The sequence below is a fragment of the Lampris incognitus genome, chromosome 6 (genome assembly GCF_029633865.1).
Source record: "Lampris incognitus isolate fLamInc1 chromosome 6, fLamInc1.hap2, whole genome shotgun sequence".
NCBI classification, from domain to species: domain Eukaryota; kingdom Metazoa; phylum Chordata; class Actinopteri; order Lampriformes; family Lampridae; genus Lampris; species Lampris incognitus.
The window spans coordinates 7,782,499-7,800,211 of record NC_079216.1 but is presented as its reverse complement, the minus strand read 5'-3'; the positions used below and the strand labels follow the sequence as shown (position 1 = coordinate 7,800,211).

The 17,713-nt window shown below is 47.5% G+C and overlaps 1 protein-coding gene across 2 annotated transcripts; it reads left to right on the top strand.

Annotated features, from left to right (window-relative positions):
* Positions 1 to 2,273: 2,273 nt before the first annotated feature.
* Positions 2,274 to 17,713, top strand: irak4 (interleukin-1 receptor-associated kinase 4). Of its 2 annotated transcripts, XM_056281257.1 has the most exons (11): positions 2,274 to 2,666; positions 2,852 to 2,997; positions 3,442 to 3,606; positions 4,082 to 4,242; positions 4,343 to 4,407; positions 5,224 to 5,338; positions 6,056 to 6,165; positions 6,342 to 6,528; positions 8,149 to 8,211; positions 13,895 to 14,059; positions 17,338 to 17,713. In XM_056281257.1, exons 1-11 carry the CDS (start codon positions 2,506 to 2,508, stop codon positions 17,404 to 17,406), a joined length of 1,407 nt encoding a protein of 468 aa, XP_056137232.1. In that variant the 5' UTR covers positions 2,274 to 2,505; the 3' UTR covers positions 17,407 to 17,713. The 2 variants fall into 2 exon arrangements, with proteins under 2 accessions (XP_056137232.1, XP_056137233.1); XM_056281258.1 differs by lacking the exon at positions 2,852 to 2,997 and having other exon boundaries at positions 2,576 to 2,666.

Here is a 17,713-nt window from a genome sequence, read left to right as displayed (position 1 = left end):
TTACACCACGGACCACTAGGGGTCCGCGGACCCCCGGTTGAGAAACACTGCTTTACGCCTTTTCAACAATGTCTAAATAATTTTTTTTTTTAAAACACAAAAAATCCAATTTAACTTCTTCTACATCAGAACCCAGCGGCCTTCACCTCAGCAGCAGCCAAGGGTTCGTGATTGCGTCATCAAGTCCGAGTGGGCGGGCGAGCGACATTGAGGCAGTGTTGCTAGATGGGCATCAGAATTTAATGCACGTGGGGTTTTTTTTTCGCTGTGACGGACAACACCAGCGTTTGGTGCGTTAGCCCACGTGGCCAACGGTGAGAATCATACTTTGAGTTAGAGGCTATAAGCTGTTGTCTTATGCGTAGCCTCCATTGCCTGTTCTTTATTTTGCACTGGAAGAACCCCGCTACAATGTAGCGGGTTGGTGATCCACCCGTCTAAATCTCCCTCCTCTTCATCCTGCCAGCTAACCGCCCCCCCCCACCCACTCCGACTCCCTCCCCCCAAATGCTCAGAATCATCTGAAATGCCAAGAAAAGTGGTTTTTAGCCATTTTTAGAAAACGCATATTTTGCATAATTATGCATAATTTTCTATTTTTCTGGTCCTCTCTGGAACAATACCTACCACCTCCAAAAAGAATTAGGATCATAAGTGCTTTAGTTTTCGGTCCCGCTATCTACTCACACACGCACACACACACGCACACACACACACACACACACACACACATTACGAAAATATGTGAGTAGATTCTGCATAATCCATACTGCCTGAGCTGAGCTGACTTTAACATTCTCAAGACGTTTTTCCTACCTTTGCAATATTGCATTATGTCCCTTGTGTCTTCTTTGTAAGCAAGAGAGACATAAGGAACCACAAAGACAAATTCCTTGCGTGTGTAAACTTGCTCCAGCGTCCCCGCGACCCCGAGAGCGCGGCACGCGGTTTTGGATAATGGACGGGATTGATGGATGGTGTAAACTTGCGAGGCAAATTAAACTCGATGGCACATACGATCTAGCAGCATCTCCCAGAGCCACGTCTCTCACGCGGAGCCAGTCAGGCCACCGAAGCCACCAGATGGAAGCCATCAGTCATATCCAAGACACACCACAGATGAAGCAACTAACAGACCGTGGGCAGATCAGATTTCTGAAATAAAGACGGACGGAGAGAAGAAAAAGAGGCCTGAGAGGAAAAGAGACAAATGGGGAGGGAGAAAACGATGATAAAATGTGTTTTAGTGACTTCCAAGTTCCAATTAGTGTAAAACTGCCAGGCCAGAAAAGCTCTCCGCTCTGGCTCGTATTTCACCCTGGCGGTGTTCGTATCTGCCCTGAATGAGAAGCTGCAGGCAGGTGCTGGACTTCCTAATTGGGAGACCCACAGCAGTCTCCCATAGGGAGAGCAGAATGTGACGCTTCGGTTTTTTGTCCACCAGAGGGCGCGCGTCTGCCGCTCGCTTCCCCTTTCTACCTGAAGAAAGTTACAAAAATAAAAGTAAAGTAAAAAGTTAAAAGAACGAACAAAGTAAGTAGGAGCGTGACGTTTAGCAGTGTTGCACAGTCTTGTCAGTCTGTGGTTCCTGAGTTGGATTTCTTTGATTTGGTGGGGGGGGGGGGGGGCCTGTAGGTATAAACCCTGCTAGAGCCTACAGGGTTACACCACTGTCTTTTCTGTCTTGTCTCTGTGATTTAAACTTTAGTTGGACGTCTTGCCTCTTGCGTTGTCTTCTTGCTCTAACGACGACGCGTACATCTGTGTACATATGTTAAGGAAATAAAAAAGTTATAAAACTATCCGGAATACATGGTTGGTTGGATTTGCATTGTATTTTGCCATCAGTTGACCAATTGTTGAATCTTTTCCCCCCTTTCAAACACTTTATTCCGCCTTGAACACTCCTGCAGCCGAATCTGCACGACACAGCGACGTTAAAGTAACGATTTCACGTCTTTCTCTGCGGAAGTGACGTCACAGTGTTAGAAATAATACGCGTCTCAAAAGAATCACTGGAAGAAACGCGCATAGCATCTGGGCTGCGTGACTTGCTGTGCACAGACACGGGGGGCAGAGCACATGTGACTGAAAAAAAACACACAATTTCACATTTAAGAGTTAACACTTTAAGTTGTCGTTACACGATTAAACTCAATCATAACACACGCACGCACGCACGGAAAACACCCAAGCGCGTGTACTGTAACGGTCAAAACCGCGCGCGCGCGCACACTCATAACAGCCGATCCCCCGTCAGACCCAAAATAACATCACAGACCGACACGTAAGAACCGCCGGGATTCAGTTCCGTGTTGTGGGCGGTGACGTCAGCAGGTCTTCGCAACGAGTTGCTCAACGCCGGAAAATGCGGCGCTTCCCCTCCCCCCGGCCGGCAGCAGGACGCCGCGCCCGCTCCGGTTCTACCCAGCGACGCGGAGGAACGCGGAATTAGGCGGTGACGCGAAGCCCGGGTTCGTCACCGCGGGTCGGTACCGCAGCAACATGAACGGCACGACGACCTCGTCCACTTACATCCGCGCTCTGAACTACGGCACCCTGCGGAAGTTGTCCGACTTTCTGGACCCCCAGCACCGCTGGAAAGACGTGCTGGTCTCCGTGCGGAGGAGCAACGGGGAGCCGAGGTACTCCCAGCACCATGTGAGGTGGGTGGAAAGACCTCCGGACCACCGCTTTACCTGTTCCGGTCACGAGACGCATCCCCCCCTCCTCCCTCTCCCCCACATACACACACACACAATCCTAATGTGCCCATTTGATCATTATGCGCACCCCCACCCCCTCCAAAACACACCCACACCCACACAGTAATCTGAATTTTGCCCCACAGGAGATTCGAGGCCCTTGTCGTTCAAGGGAAGAGCCCCACCATTGAACTCCTGCAGGACTGGGGGACTGCCAACTCCACTGTGGGGGAACTGGTGGACATCTTAAAGAGCCACAAGTTATTTGCACCCGCCAGGGTACTTTTACCTGGTATGCTTTCACCTCCCTCTCCCTGTAATGGTGCGGCCCGTGGACCGTGGACGCTGGACCGTGCACATAACTTGCTAACAACCTTATTAGCTGTAGCTGTACTGTATAAACTGTAGCACTGCACTGTTGCCCTGTGCACACGTCTATACTCCACCATATATATATAAATCACGTATTCACTGCGTATCATACAGTAGTACTACTAGTAGTATTAGCAGCACATGATGCCTCGTTGCACCTCTCACATGTGGAAGATGAACATCTGCATTTGGAAAACATGCAATTCCACATTTCATTGTTCATCACATACTAAAGACTCTGAGCAATGACAATAAAGTCGAACTGTGCCATCGCTTAATGTCCCGTAGGCCTAGTTTTATAATCCTGACTTGAGTAAATTATTGCGGAAACCTCCGTTTTTTTCCTCTTTTCTTGAAACCACAGAAGAAAAGTTCAGTCCACCAGAGAGAGAGCCCATCCGCTCGGCGCCGCAGGCAGAAGGCGGCCTCGAGACGGCGGTCCTGCAGGGGACGGAGAGACGGTCTTTTCCTGACGCTCCCACTTTACCACTAGAAGATCCACGAGGGAGAAGTGAACCAGAGCCCACAGGTGCTTTTACTCTTCAGGAGTATAGTGGTGGTGGTGGTGGGGGGGGGGGTCACCTGAGTTCAGTTTTTCCTCCTTGTATAGACTGCTGCACAGACTTCCTTTGCAGCCATAGATGTCAGGTCCGTGTCAGCTGCATGGGGTTACGGTCTCTCAGAGGAAATGTTACGTAGGTTGACTCCATTCTTAATATTTATTGTGGGTATTTCTTGAGTTTTTATAAATCTCCTGCCTTGTTAGTTTCTGTTTTTCAACTTGGCACTGCAGGAGCACGGATTATTTCTTATTATCCGGGGTAACTATACTCTTATAACACCCGACACGCGTTGACCAATTCATACGGGCGTTAAAGCAGAGTCCAGCACATCTCTTCACAGATGACCTGTTGGTTTGGAGACGTGACGCGGGCCGCTTGGTTTAACCAGCAGAGGGCAGCATTGGTGCTAATTAGGACACTTCTTTATCTGTCAATAATTAGGATGTCTAAGTTTCACCTACCAAGAACTGATGGAAATCACAGGCAACTTCGATGACCGCCCGGTGTCGTGCGGCGGAAGCAGACTGGGGGAGGGAGGCTTCGGGACCGTCTACAAAGGCTTCGTCAATAACAACCCGGTCGCTGTGAAGAGGCTCAATGACGTGAGTTTGTGTCTGATCCTTCGCATGAATTTGCACGCAAGACACGACGACGGCTTCTCGATCCATAACAATAACAAAGCATAAATGTCCTTACTTTTAGATGGAGGACATCGCGCTGGAGGACTTACGAGTTCAATTCAACCAGGAGATCCAAACTCTTAAAGTGTAAGTCAGTCTCTCTCTCTCTCTCTCTCTCTCTGAGCGAGGACCACCTCGTAACCATTACACTTCAATCAGTTTTATTAGCTGCAGCGCTACGACGTGAGCGGCCTCTCAAGCAGGCATCTAAATCAGTTTAATGGCGCATTAGAGTAATGGCGTCGCTGGTGCGTCTGTGGAGAAGAAGGCCAGACGAAGACCACAGCACCGCCATATAGTAGGTGGTTTTTGTGCTTGGGGCATCATTTGATACAGATCTGGGTCAAATAGAAGATGAAAGCAATTTGCAGCATCTAATGAAGCCCAGTTTAAGGCATTTAGATGGGCAGAGTTTACCAGATGAGGCCATTTGCAGTCAATACTTAAAAGTTTAGAAAATCACTTGGTAGAAAATGGTGACAGGCATGGGCACAAGTCCATGAATACTGGGATGGCATCCAGCGCTTTACCTGTGCCCCCCGTCCATAGGGATAGGGGTTGTGTCGGGGAGGGCGTCCGATGTAAAATTCTGCCAAATCGGTATACGGCTTGACAAGACCACGCCGGATGGGTCAAGGCCCGCATTAACAGCGGCCAGCATTGGTGCTGTGCCCTCACAGGGTCCTGACAGAGACTGTAAAATCTGCTGCGGCGACGACCCCTGAAAAACAGAGAAAAAAGCTGAAAGACGAAGAAGAAGAATTGAAGGAAATTGGGAAGCCCGGTCAACAACTACTCAAAAGTGTCCCCGTGCGGTTCCCTCCACCCTTCCAGTACTCCAGTTAAAGCACATTCTGAGCCACTGCCATTTGACACCGTCCTGTTGTGATTTTTATTTCACAGATTGAAACATGAAAACTTGGTGGACATGGTTGGCTTCACCAGCGATGGACAGCAGCTGTGTTTGGTGTACAGCTTCATGGCCAACGGTTCTCTGCTGGACCGCCTAGACTGCATGGTGAGAATACCAACCCAGCCTCAACAGACAACAGTTCAATACAATTTATTTGTGGGTTCTTGGGTATACACGTATATAATGAAGCTTGGTGTGGTGTGGTGTGGCTTAAGTCAGGGTAAGGACCTGGGACGTCGCTCGCTGATCGCAGTAATCCATCTGAGTGTAAATCAGGGTTAAAATATGATTTAATAGAATGTAGTTGGTTTTGTCTTCAAATACGTCCTCCTCGGATGGATGTGAAAGAACACAGACGGGCGTCAGGGTAGCGGAGCGGTCTATTCTGTTGCCTACCAACGCAGGGATCTCCGGTTCGAATCCCCGTGTTACCTCCGGCTTGGTCGGGCGTCAGATATGGGTGTGTGTCCTGGTCGCTGCACTAGCGCCTGCTCTGGTTGGTCGAGGCGCCTGTTTGGGGGGGGGGACTGGGGGGAATAGCGTGATCCTCCCACGCACTATGTCCCCCTGGAGAAACTCCTCAGTGTCAGGTGAAAAGAAGCTGCTGGCGACTCCACATGTATGGGAGGAGGCATGTGGTAGTCTGCAGCCCTCCCCAGATCGGCAGAGGGGGGTGGAGCAGCGACCGGGACGGCTCGAAAGAGTGGGGTAATTGGACAGGTACAATTGGGGAGAATAAAATCCCCCCCAAAAATGAACTTAAATCATGCATACAGTTTTGCCTCCTTATGCACAGATATATAAAACAAATTCTCCTCACAGGATAGTAGTCCTCCACTGTCGTGGCTGCAGAGATGCTTGATAGCGGCGGGGACAGCACGGGGACTGGAGTACCTGCACAGCAACCATCATGTTCACAGGGATGTTAAAAGGTACGGCGCTGGTCTTAAGACGTTTGTTTTTTCCATTCAAACGATGCTGTCATCAACCGTCAACATCAAACCTGACCATACATCTGAACAAGAGTCACGTATGGTGTGTCAATCAACACCTGTATGCATGGGTCGTCCTTGAGGCATTTACCCCCCCCCCCACCTTCCTCCGACAGCGCCAATATTCTGCTAGATGAAAACTTAGTGGCGAAGATCTCTGACTTCGGGCTGACCAGAGCGTCGGCCAAGAGGACGTCCACGACCTTCAGGACGGAGCACATCATTGGGACTCGCGCTTACATGGCACCCGAGGCTTTGAGGGGTGAGATCACGCCGAAGTCTGACATCTTCAGCTTTGGAGTGGTAAGCTGCACACACACGCACACACACACACACACACACAGATCGTGTTGTTGTGAACTGTACAAAGTATTGGAAAAACTGCAACAACAGTAAAACTCAAAAGAACGCCAACTCAGCAATTTCTGTCTTTGCATGGCTCTCCAGAGACTACTGACGCATACATAACCAGGCCCAGGATACCAGGACTACAGCTTACACTACTGCCTACTTGTTAAAATGAGGACCTTTTTGGGAGTAGACTCTGGGGGGGGTTATGAGATGTTTTTAAGATCACTGGTTACCGTTAAAAAGACAATCTAGCATTGCATTGTACTGTAGTTCATGTGGTCAGTTGTGTTATCTTAAAAAACGAAGTTTTGGACAGTATGATGTTAAATCTGGATTTATTTGAGCCAAGGATTTGTACATGGGGCAATTCTGGGAGGGGGGGGATTCCACGGTAATGAATGCGTTAATATGCTAAATTCTTGGTCATATCTGATGTCTATGAACCGTTTGCTATGTTTACGGTCAGTGTTGACCTGTAACTGAGTAAGAGACGACTAGTGGGGGCGTCCGCGTAGCGTAGCGGTCTATTCCGTTGCCTGCCAACACGGGGATCGCCGGTTCGAATCCCCGTGTTACCTCCGGCTTGGTCGGACGTCCCTACAGACGCAATTGGCCGTGTCTGCGGGTGGGAAGCCGGATGTGGGTGTGTGTCCTGGTCGCTGCACTAGCGCCTCCTCTGGTCGGTCGGGGCACCTGTTCAGGGGGGAGGGGGAACTGGGGGGAATAGCGCGATCCTCCCACGCGCTACGTCCCCCTGGTGAAACTCCTCACTGTCAGGTGAAAAGAAGCGGCTGGTGATTCCACGTGTATTGGAGGAGGCGTGTGGTAGTCTGGAGCCCTCCCAGGATCAGCAGAGGGGGTGGAGCAGAGACCGGGACAGCTTGGAAGAGTGGGGTAATCGGCTGGATACAGTTGGGGGGAAAAGGGGGGGGAAAAGAGACGACTAGTCTGGGATTCTGATAATCTTTAGAGGCAAGAGGCAGACTCTAATCTGTCACGTGTCATCTGCCAGCGGTCCATGTACGGTAACACAGCTCAGTAACATGGATGGTAGGTTTACATGTATGTATTATAGGCCATAACAGAATGACTAAATGTAAAGACATGTCATTTTCATCTCTACATGGGACAGCAGGGCGGGGTAGCGGGAAGACACCGCTCCAATGTTGGTTTTTCCCAGGGCTGGCTCTCCCATGAGCAGCCGTAATACTGAGCAGTCTGTGTGTACGGGAAACGCGGCCATGGCCTTCCGTGGTATTTGCTACAACAGCTGTATGTAGTGTTGGTAGGCTCAAAACACCCAGTTTAAGTATGAATCCATGATTCAAGTTAAAAGGTTTCAGCGCTGTTCAAGACGACATTAACATTAATGGTCTAAGGTCAGCTCCGTTTATCAACTTGGCTGACCTCACATGTGGTGCAGAATACAGCAAAGACCACATCACACAACGAGAGCTGTGGGAACGGTGGGACCTATAACGCGTCTGTCGAATCGGCCGGCGATGGGGGGGGGATAAAGGTTTGCTTTTGTCCAGACGCAGGTGTTTAACCCCATCTCTCTGTCATCTACAGGTGTTGTTGGAAATACTGTCTGGACTCCGGCCAGTCGATGAAAAGCGTGACCCACAGTTCCTGGTGAGCAGCACAATAGGGGCTCTTTCAGTTTCTGGCATTGTTCTAGCACAAGAATTAGAAGCCGAAAATAAAAGTTTTTAAGGTCGGCCAAGTGAGTTTACACATACAAGGGGTTTAACTTTGTGAGGCATTGAACATGAAGTACATAGAGATTGTAAAGTAGAGGAGAAAAGAAAAGCATTCCAGGGAATTAACAATGTTGGAGTGTCTATAAAAGATACCTGCCTCGCCATTAATATCCAAGGCGGCAAGAAAGTAAGAGTGATAGGGAATGATTGATATCTACAAGTAGAGCGTGAAAGAGCAACAACAGTTTAACAAATGGGAGAAATGTGTATACAACTGGTCCAGACGAGAGGGTATTCATACTTCCAGTGGTTTTTTTGGGGTCTTTTTTGGAAAATCCCCCCCCCCCCCCTTATTCTCCCCAATTGTATCCAGCCTCAATTGTATCCAGCCCCCTCTGCCGATCCAGAGAGGGCTGCAGACTACCACATGCCTCCTCCGATACATGTGGAGTCGCCAGCTGCTTCTTTTCACCTGAAAGTGAGGAGTTTCACCAGGGGGCCGTAGCACGTGGGTGGGAAGCCGGATGTGGGTATGTGTCCTGGTCACTGCACTAGCGCCTCCTCTGGTCACTCGGGGCGCCTGTTTGAGGGAGAGGGGGAACCGGGGGGAATAGCGTGATCCTCCCACACGCTACGTCCCCCTGGCGAAACTCCTCACTGTCAGGTGAAAAAGAAGCGGCTGGCAAGTCCACATGTATCGGAGGAGACGTGGTAGTCTGCAGCCCTCCCCGGATCAACAGAGGGGGTGGAGCAGCGACCGGGACGGCTCGGAAGAGTGGGGTAATTGAACGGGTACAATTGGGGCGAAAAAGGGGGGGGGGATCCAAAAAAAAAGTTCCTCTCATAGGAAGGTGAATCTCATCTGGTTGGAGGAGACACTACAAACATACAAATTCACACAAAACAGATGGGAACAACACACCTTGGCAGCCATCTGGCACCATTCTGGATTAAGCCAATATGATCTGATTGTTTAAGGGGCATTTATCACTTAATATGAAGATGGCGCCGTACTATAGCGACTGACTATGAGCTACTCTCTGGCTTTGTTGTTTGTTCTCGTGTTATATGTCGCTTCTGTTGCACAAAACACGTCTCGCTCACACAATTACCTATGATTGCCAGACTTTACTGGACATAGGATTAGACGTTCCTAACAGCTGGAAGCCGTGGGATTTGCCGAGAGAGATTACGTACAATAAACAGGTACCACCATGGAGTAATGGCTGCAGACAGCACTGCCGGAGGTGAGGTTAATGAGGTGGTGCCCTGGTGAGGCTACGACGGCATCCTACCTGGCCCCCGATTCCCAACAAACTGCTGTCTAACGTCCAGTCCCTCGACACCAAGCCGGACGAACTTCATTGCCGATTAAGCTCTCAAAGGGGCACGAAGGACTGTTGTGTGTTCGGTTTTACAGAGACTTGGCTGGGCCCCAATACAGCTGATAGGGCTAAACAACCGGCGGGTTTTTCTGTGCACCGCATGGACCGTTCTATGTGACTTCCAGTGGCGCTGCTCTGTTGGCAACCTGGACAACTGTGCTGCTGCATAAACTGTGATTTAATTGTGATTGAGTGATTGATATGTCCCAGTTTCATTTCTGGTTTTGTATTAATGTTACGTAACACCGCAAAATGGCGAGTTTTTGCAGATTTTTCCACACGGGACTGCTTTTGTTGCTTTTTGCAGTAAGCCACAGTCAAACAACAACATTCCCCGGAAACAACCATGAAACACGTGTTTACAACAGGGAAATACTCCTGTCACTGCAAACCTCCAGTGGGGCAAGAATACACCTTTTTGGTGACCTGCCCGAGGAACTACAAATACCATAGAGGTACTGATGGCGAGACAATCGGTCCGAGAACGGGGAAACGCCACAAAAACAATGGCGCAGAGGCAAACGAGGGGGAGTAAGACGGGCTCAGAAGAAGAGGGTATAGGCCACACTTGCCGTCGATGAGCCTGTGTAATGCACACTCCCTGAGGAATAGGATGAGCGAACTCAAACTTTACACCAGAACCCGCTACGAGTACTATAAGTCATGTGTCATGGTTTTTACAAAAATTTGGCAGCATCAGGACATTTCTAGCTCGCTCGTTGAGTTGGATGGCTTTTCCCTGGCATGTTGGGATAGAGGTTCTGAGTCGCGTAAGACAAGACTATGCGTTAATATTAATGACAAGTGATGTAGGCAATACGCCACACAAGAAAGTATCTGTAACCCGGATGTTGAGCTATTATGCTTGAGTCTCCGGCCAATCTCCCTTCCGAGGGAGTTTGGGAACATTGTGATTCGTGCTGTTTATATGCCCCAAGTGGAAACACAGGGACAGCCGTGGCCCAAGTGGTGGACTGTGTACATAGACAGTTAAAATGTACACCAGATGCTCCCATGCTCATTTTGGGAGATTTCAACCATTGCAAACTTGAAATGTCTTGAACAGTATATTAAATGTGACACTAGAAAAGAGTAAAATTCTTGACAAATGCTATGGAAATATCCAGAGTGCAAATACAGCTAGAGCCAATCCACCACTGTCCAATTCGGATGACAACACTGTTCAGCTCATTTCCATCTACTGCTCAGTCCTTAAGAGGAGCAAACCTCTTGTTAAAACTGTTAAAGTCTGGTCCACTGACAGTATTGAAACTCTGAAGAGGTTTTACTTGAGCAGAGACTGGGACATCTTCCATCGGTCTCTACTACTACTACTACTATTACTTTCGGCGGCTCCTGTTAGGGGTCACCACAGCGGATCATCCGTTTCCATCTCTTCCTGTCCTTTGCATCTTCCTCTTGTCACACCAGCCACCTGCATGTCATACCCAGCCACTGAGGATGCACAAGCCAGTGCATTCTTCTTTTTTTTTAATTTATTTCTGATTTTTCCCTTTTTCTCCCAATTTAGTGGCCAATCGATCCCTATTTTTAGTTCAAACCCCCACCCTCATACTGCATGTGTTCGCCAACTGCGTCTCTCCGGCCGGCAGTCTCGAAGGAGACGCCTGGCCACTTTCGCGACAAGGAGAATCCAGGCCGAACCACTGCTTTTTCCGACACACCCAGAGACGCATTCATGTGACGAACACAAGCCGACTCTGCCCCCCTCCCGAAGACAGCGTTGCCAATTATTGCTGCTTCGTCGAGTCCGGCCATAGTCGGATCTGACGAGACCGGGGTGCAAACCCCGGTCCCCAGTGGGCAACTACATCGACACAAAGCCGATGCTTAGACCGCTACACCACCGCGGACCCCGAAGCCAGTGCATTCTTAGTGCCGGTCCCAAGCCTGGACAATTTGGGAGGGTTGCCTCAGGAAGGGCATCCAGGTGTAAAATCTTTGCCAAATCAAATATGCAGATCATAAATCTTCCATCTGTCTGACTTGAACAAATCCGCAGAAGTCCTCACAGCTTATATTAACTTCTGTGTGGATGCTGATACCTCAAAAGACAATAAGACAGCATCCTAACAACAAGTCCTACATTACTAAGGACATAAAGGATTGTGTATCAAACACAAGAGACTTGCTTTCAGGAATAAGGACCAAGTGCAGCTAAGATCAGGGAATTGAACCAGAAAGTCAACACAGCAAAAAGACAATACAGGGAATCCACTGAAAAGGATTTCTGTGCAAATAATACAAAGACACTGTGGGCCACTATGAAATCTATTACAAATATGACTCCCACCAGGAAACACTGCACACAACAGATGACAGTACTATGACAAATGACTTGAACAACTTCTACATTAGGTTTGATTCACATGATTGCTCTTTAGAACGCGACAGTGCCGCTAACACCATAACAATTGATGATTGTGTTCCAAGGATAGATATTAGTCCCAAAGAAGTCACAAGACTATTTAAAAGAACACACACCAATAAGGCAACAGGCCCTGATGGTGTCTCAGCTTTCCTTTTGAAGACATGCAAAGGATCTTACACCAACCTGGGTGTCTGTCTGTCAAAGGTCTGTTGATTCACATATAGTTCCATCTCTCTGGAAAAAGGCAATTATATCACTCCTCCTCCAAAAAAGGCTGTTCCCCTGGAAAATAATGACTATAGACCAGCAGCCCAGACCTCTATTTTAATGAAGTGTCTGGAAAAGATGGTGTGGAAGCTGAAGTCAAACATAAATGGTCAGCTAGATTCTTATTACCGCTTCCGGTGTGGGAAGATGGCAGCAAAATTCACGTTTTCAGCAGCCTCATCCATTACCGGTGTGGGAAGATGGCGGCGTGAATTCACGTTTGCGGCGGCCTCACGAGTACCGTCCATGCAGTGTCTTTGTCCACGTCTGCGTTTAAGTTTTGTCTTTGTTTAATGGCTGGGAGAACTAGCGCTGGATCAGCTGGGAGAGCTTGGTCTGCTGCGTCTTGTGGGCCCAGGGACCACGGCCCTGCCTGGAGCTGTGACCGAGGAGGTAACATCAAGGGTGATCTGACAGGACGCAGAAGTGGGGCAGGCCGAACTGGCTGCTGGCCCATGTGGACCGGCGGTTCCGGTGGCACTGGGGGTGGTCTGGCGGCGGCCTCGCCTGGCGTTGAGTATGGTGTTTTTTGTGTCGTCGTGTGGAGTGTGGGGAAATGTGTCGAGGGTGTCTGGCTGGGAGAGCTGGCGTTGGATCGGCTTGGGGAGCCTGGTCTGCTGTGTCTGGTGGGCCCAGGGACCACGGCCCTTGCCTGGAGCTGCGCCCGAGGAGGAAGCACCGAGGGCAGTCTGACAGGACGCGAAAGCAGAGCAGGCAAAGCTAACTGCTTGCCCATGCAGACCGGCAGTTCCAACAGTCATCCTGGCTGGCGTTCGTTCCCTTGGACCCACCACACACGTCTAGTGGGTCATAAGTGATGACTGAGAGGGATTGTTTTTGTAGGAGTCTATACACTGATTTTTAGGAAAATCCTACTTGTTCTACCTTTTAAGCAATGTTCTGCCTGTCCTTGCCTTCTTTTTAATCAGCCATAATGGTAAACTCGACCCTAAAACATTAACTTTTAATTGTTATTAATGTTATAATCAGGCTGTTCAAGATGCAATGACACATTCATCTGAACTGGAGACCCTTCTATTCTATCGCTGGTGTACTGGTAAGTGCACTGGCCAGAGGTGTTAGTATCAGACAGGAAGTGATGCATTTTAGGTAAAATCCCATTACCCTCAGAAAAGTGCCAGAGGCCTGGTACACGCTAATGATAATTTGTCTAGTAATTTAGAACTTCTTCTTCTTTTGTTAATGTCATTTACAAAGAGCAAAAATAATTTAAAAAAAAACCCATTACCATTCCATGTGTTTGTGTTGATCCACCATGCACACTTTTTTGTTGTCTGACCTCGTCACAAGAAATACTGCGGTTGGGAATTCTGACCAGGGTGCCAATATTATGGAAGTTATCACATCCACTTTTAAATGTTCTTTTATTTCATTACATTTTTATCTTTTATTTACTTTAAAAAAATTTTTTTTTTTTTGAATCTAATTGTATTCCTTATGTAACGTCATTGTATGCCCTGTGTAAAGCAATCTGACTTGACTTTGTGTATGAAATATACTCACGCAAAGAAATCTGCCTTGCCTTCTCGTTATCCTGTGTGACCCCCCAGATAGAGCTGAGGTACGATATAGACGATGAAGATGAGGACCTGACACTGGAGGCCTTTATGGACGAGAAGATGAAGGACTGGGAGCTGTCCCAGGCAGAAGGCGTCTACGCCATGGCCTGCTGCTGTCTGATGGAGAGGAAGAGCAGACGGCCTGCCATCAAGCAGGTACAGGAGACGCAGCTGTGGTCGGTGATGGAAAGTCCAGGCCTAACTTTCCGGGGTTTCCCCCCCTCATTGGTTGTAGATTATGCTGGACAATTAAATGAGATTAGATTAGCTTTAATGAAGTTTCAGATAGCTCCATGAGAGAATATGATCATTGCAACAAACAACACAATCTAGTGTAACCGGTTATTTTCTTGCCCGGTGCGGGATTCGATACGGGGTGTACTGCACCACAAGGCGACATCACTAACCGCTCGACTAAAGGGTCAGACCCGTTAGCTAGGGGGCTAACGTGTCTTATTAGTAGTTTACACTAGCAACTGTAGACACATTTTAGGTAACCATATTCCTAATTTTTGATCAATTAACACCCCATAGTGTTGGATGTACAAATGTAGCAGTAAAACCAGTCAACACATGTTTACCCGAACACATTAGGTTAAAACAGACACGTTAGCAAAATATGAAGATGAGACAGCTAACAAGGACAAACCCACTGCTTTGACTTTGTTGTGAACGAAACGGGGTCGTTGTCTTTGATTTGTAATTGGAAAGTCTGGTATTGACTGTGCATTTTCAAACGAGTAGCTAATATTACATATTATTTACAACATATCCTGAGTTACATATTATTTACAACATTATCAACTCCCATATTTTCGTAATGTGTGTGTGTGTGTGGTGTTAGTGTGTGTGTGTGTGTGTGTTAGTGTAGATAGGGGACCGAAAACTAAAGCACTTATGATCCTAATTCTTTTTGGAGGTGGTAGGTATTGTCTCACAGAGAGTAAGGGGAAAATCCCAGAAAATTAAAATTATGTATAATTATGCATAAATATGCAAAATATGCGTTTTTCTAAAAATGGCTAAAAACCACTTTTCTTGGCATGTCAGATGATTCTGTTCATCTTTGATTTTTTTCACCTATATAAAAAAAATTTCTGGGATTTAGAAATGTTTTGGCATTATGTAAAATATGCATTTTTGCAAAAATTCACTTATGAACCTGATTTTTTTTTGGAGGTGGTAGGTATTGATCCAGAGAGGACCAGAAAAATAGCAGAAAATTACAATAATTATGCATAATTATGCAAAATATGCGTTTTCTAAAAATGGCTAAAAACCACTTTTCTCGGCATTTCAGACGATTCTGAGCAATTGGGGGGAGGGAGTTGGAGTGGGGGGTGGTGGGTTTAGGGGCAGGGGGAAGGCGGTTAGCTGGCAGGATGAAGAGGAGGGAGATTTAGACGGGTGGATCACCAAACCGCTACGTTGTAGCGGGGCTCTTCTAGTCCACAGCATATCCTGAGTCGCCTGGCCCGGCGGATGACGTCAGCACCGTGAAATGGGCGCCAGGCGTTTCCCGCGGTTCAGCGAAGCTAAAGCTAGCTCGTCTGAAGCGTGTTTTTTAGCTAAGCGACAACCCCAAAAAAGGCAGGTTGACACATCAGAAACACTCCAACACTTTATAGGCTGCTTTATTTGGGCAGGTTTAAGGCGACAGAGACCGTCTTACTTACATATCCGTCGACGGACTTCTTCGCAATCTCACCTCGGACGAAGCCGCGCGGACAATACCAAGTGACAGAATACGAGAGGGGGAAACTAGGTGGGGAAAGAGGTGTGTAGGGGGATATATTATACCAATTTTCGTACCAGTGATGATTTTGATATTAATTCAAAAAAAGGGCAAAATGTTTAACGTGTTACGACAGCATACGTATAGTTTAGACGCACGCGCTCACAAACATTTTAAGAACGGTCGCGCCCCCCCCTACTGGCGTGACCCTGCATAGATATGGTACAGACCGTTGAGCAGGGGCGTCCAACTTCAGGCCTGGAGGGCCGCAGTGTCTGCACGTATTGCAACCATGCACTACATCAGTGGTTCTCAACCTTTTTGGGGTCCTGGACCCCCTGCGTATTTTTGGTCTACCCTGAGGACCCCTTCACCTGATCTTGGGGGAGGGGGGTTGCAATTTGATAGAAACAGTAGAAACTGCATTTTAAATTGCATTATAGCATTTATTCACTCTTTGGGGCAAAAATAAGAGCTTTCAGTGGTAACTTAGATATAGTTAACAAAACAGAATTCTTATGCAGTAACTTTCAGATATATGTAACAAAACAGAATATGTATTCAGTAACTTTCAGATATATGTAACAAAACAGAATAAGTATTCAGTAACTTTCAGATATATGTAACAAAACAGAATATGTATTCAGTAACTTTCAGATATATGTAACAAAACAGAATATGTATTCAGTAACTTTCAGATATATGTAACAAAACAGAATATGTATTCAGTAACTTTCAGTTATGTGTAACAAAACAGAATATGTATTCAGTAACTTTCAGATATATGTAACAAGACAGAATATGTATTCAGTAACTTTCAGATATATATAACAAAACAGAATTCTTATGCAGTAACTTTCAGATATATGTAACAAAACAGAATATGTATTCAGTAACTTTCAGATAGATGTAAAAACAGCATTTTTATGCAGTAACTTTTAACAATGCAAACAGGAGCGAGATCTCTTATTAAAATACAATAAATTACACTTGTGAAACAGATGTAATTAGAGAAGAAAGTCCTGTTACCCTTTATACTTTAGGTAGATAAAGGTCTCAGTCACATTTGAGTAAAATAATCCTATTTCTATAAATGTCATAGGATCTTTTTTTTAAAGATATTTTATTTTCACGGACCCCTTGCAATTACACCACGGACCACTAGGGGTCCGCGGACCCCCGGTTGAGAAACACTGCACTACACCACCTGATTAAACTAGTTCCTTTCCCTCCTTGATCCAGGAGGGGAGCTAATTAGTTAAATCAGGTGGTGCAGTGCACGGTTGCAACAAATACCTGCAGACACTGCGGCCCTCGAGGCCTGGAGTTGGACACCCCTGCCGTAGAGTACCGCAGGGGGAAAAGACGGGCCGGCCCTCAAATCTTCGGTTCAAAGTTTATGAGACCCATAAAAGCGATTAAAAAAAAAACCCCCAAACACTTTGATGCAGAGGGTAACACGAGAGCAGTAAAACTACCCCTGGGACTGTAAAACCCGGCACCTGCCGTATGACGTCAACCCGGTTGCTGTAGATCTTGTGCCTGGCCTGTGTCTTCCCTCCAGCATCGCATTTTTTGCTTAAATGCGGAAGATGTCGTTGAAAAAAAAAGCCTTGTCTATTGTCCCTGCCAGTTTTGTCTCACTGTCCCTGCCAGTTTTGTCCATTTCAGTGATGAAAACTGTAATCTGATGTTACAGGTCCTGGCAGAGCTGGAGGAGGTTGTCAGAAGCCTCTCGGTGCATCGGGTGCAGGAAAGTGACGCGTAAGCCAGCGTGTGCAGACAGAGGATCCCTGTGAGCCCATTCCAGATGCTCCAGAGCCACTTTCTGGTGCACGCGGCCAGTGTGTTTGTGGACCGTAGGATGGTTAGGGCAGAGGCTGCAATTCCGCTATTTGGCAGCAGGGGGAGTGTCCCCAGAGTGTCCGCGTACTGAAATGTGACCATAGGCTTCACTCTGTAGCAGTCCCAGTCCCGGCTAAGCCCTCTCTTCCAGCAGTCCCAGTCCCAGTTAAGCCCTCTCTTCCAGCAGTCCCAGTCCCAGCTAAGCCCTCTCTTCCAGCAGTCCCAGTCCC

Coding starts and splice junctions, on each gene's coding strand:
- irak4 (XM_056281257.1), top strand. CDS start 2,506: ATGAACGGCACGACGACCTCGTCCACTTACATCCGCGCTCTGAACTAC. Junction 2,667..2,851: donor TACTCCCAGCACCATGTGAG/GTGGGTGGAAAG, acceptor TTTGCCCCACAG/GAGATTCGAGGCCCTTGTCG. Junction 2,998..3,441: donor CGCCAGGGTACTTTTACCTG/GTATGCTTTCAC, acceptor TTGAAACCACAG/AAGAAAAGTTCAGTCCACCA.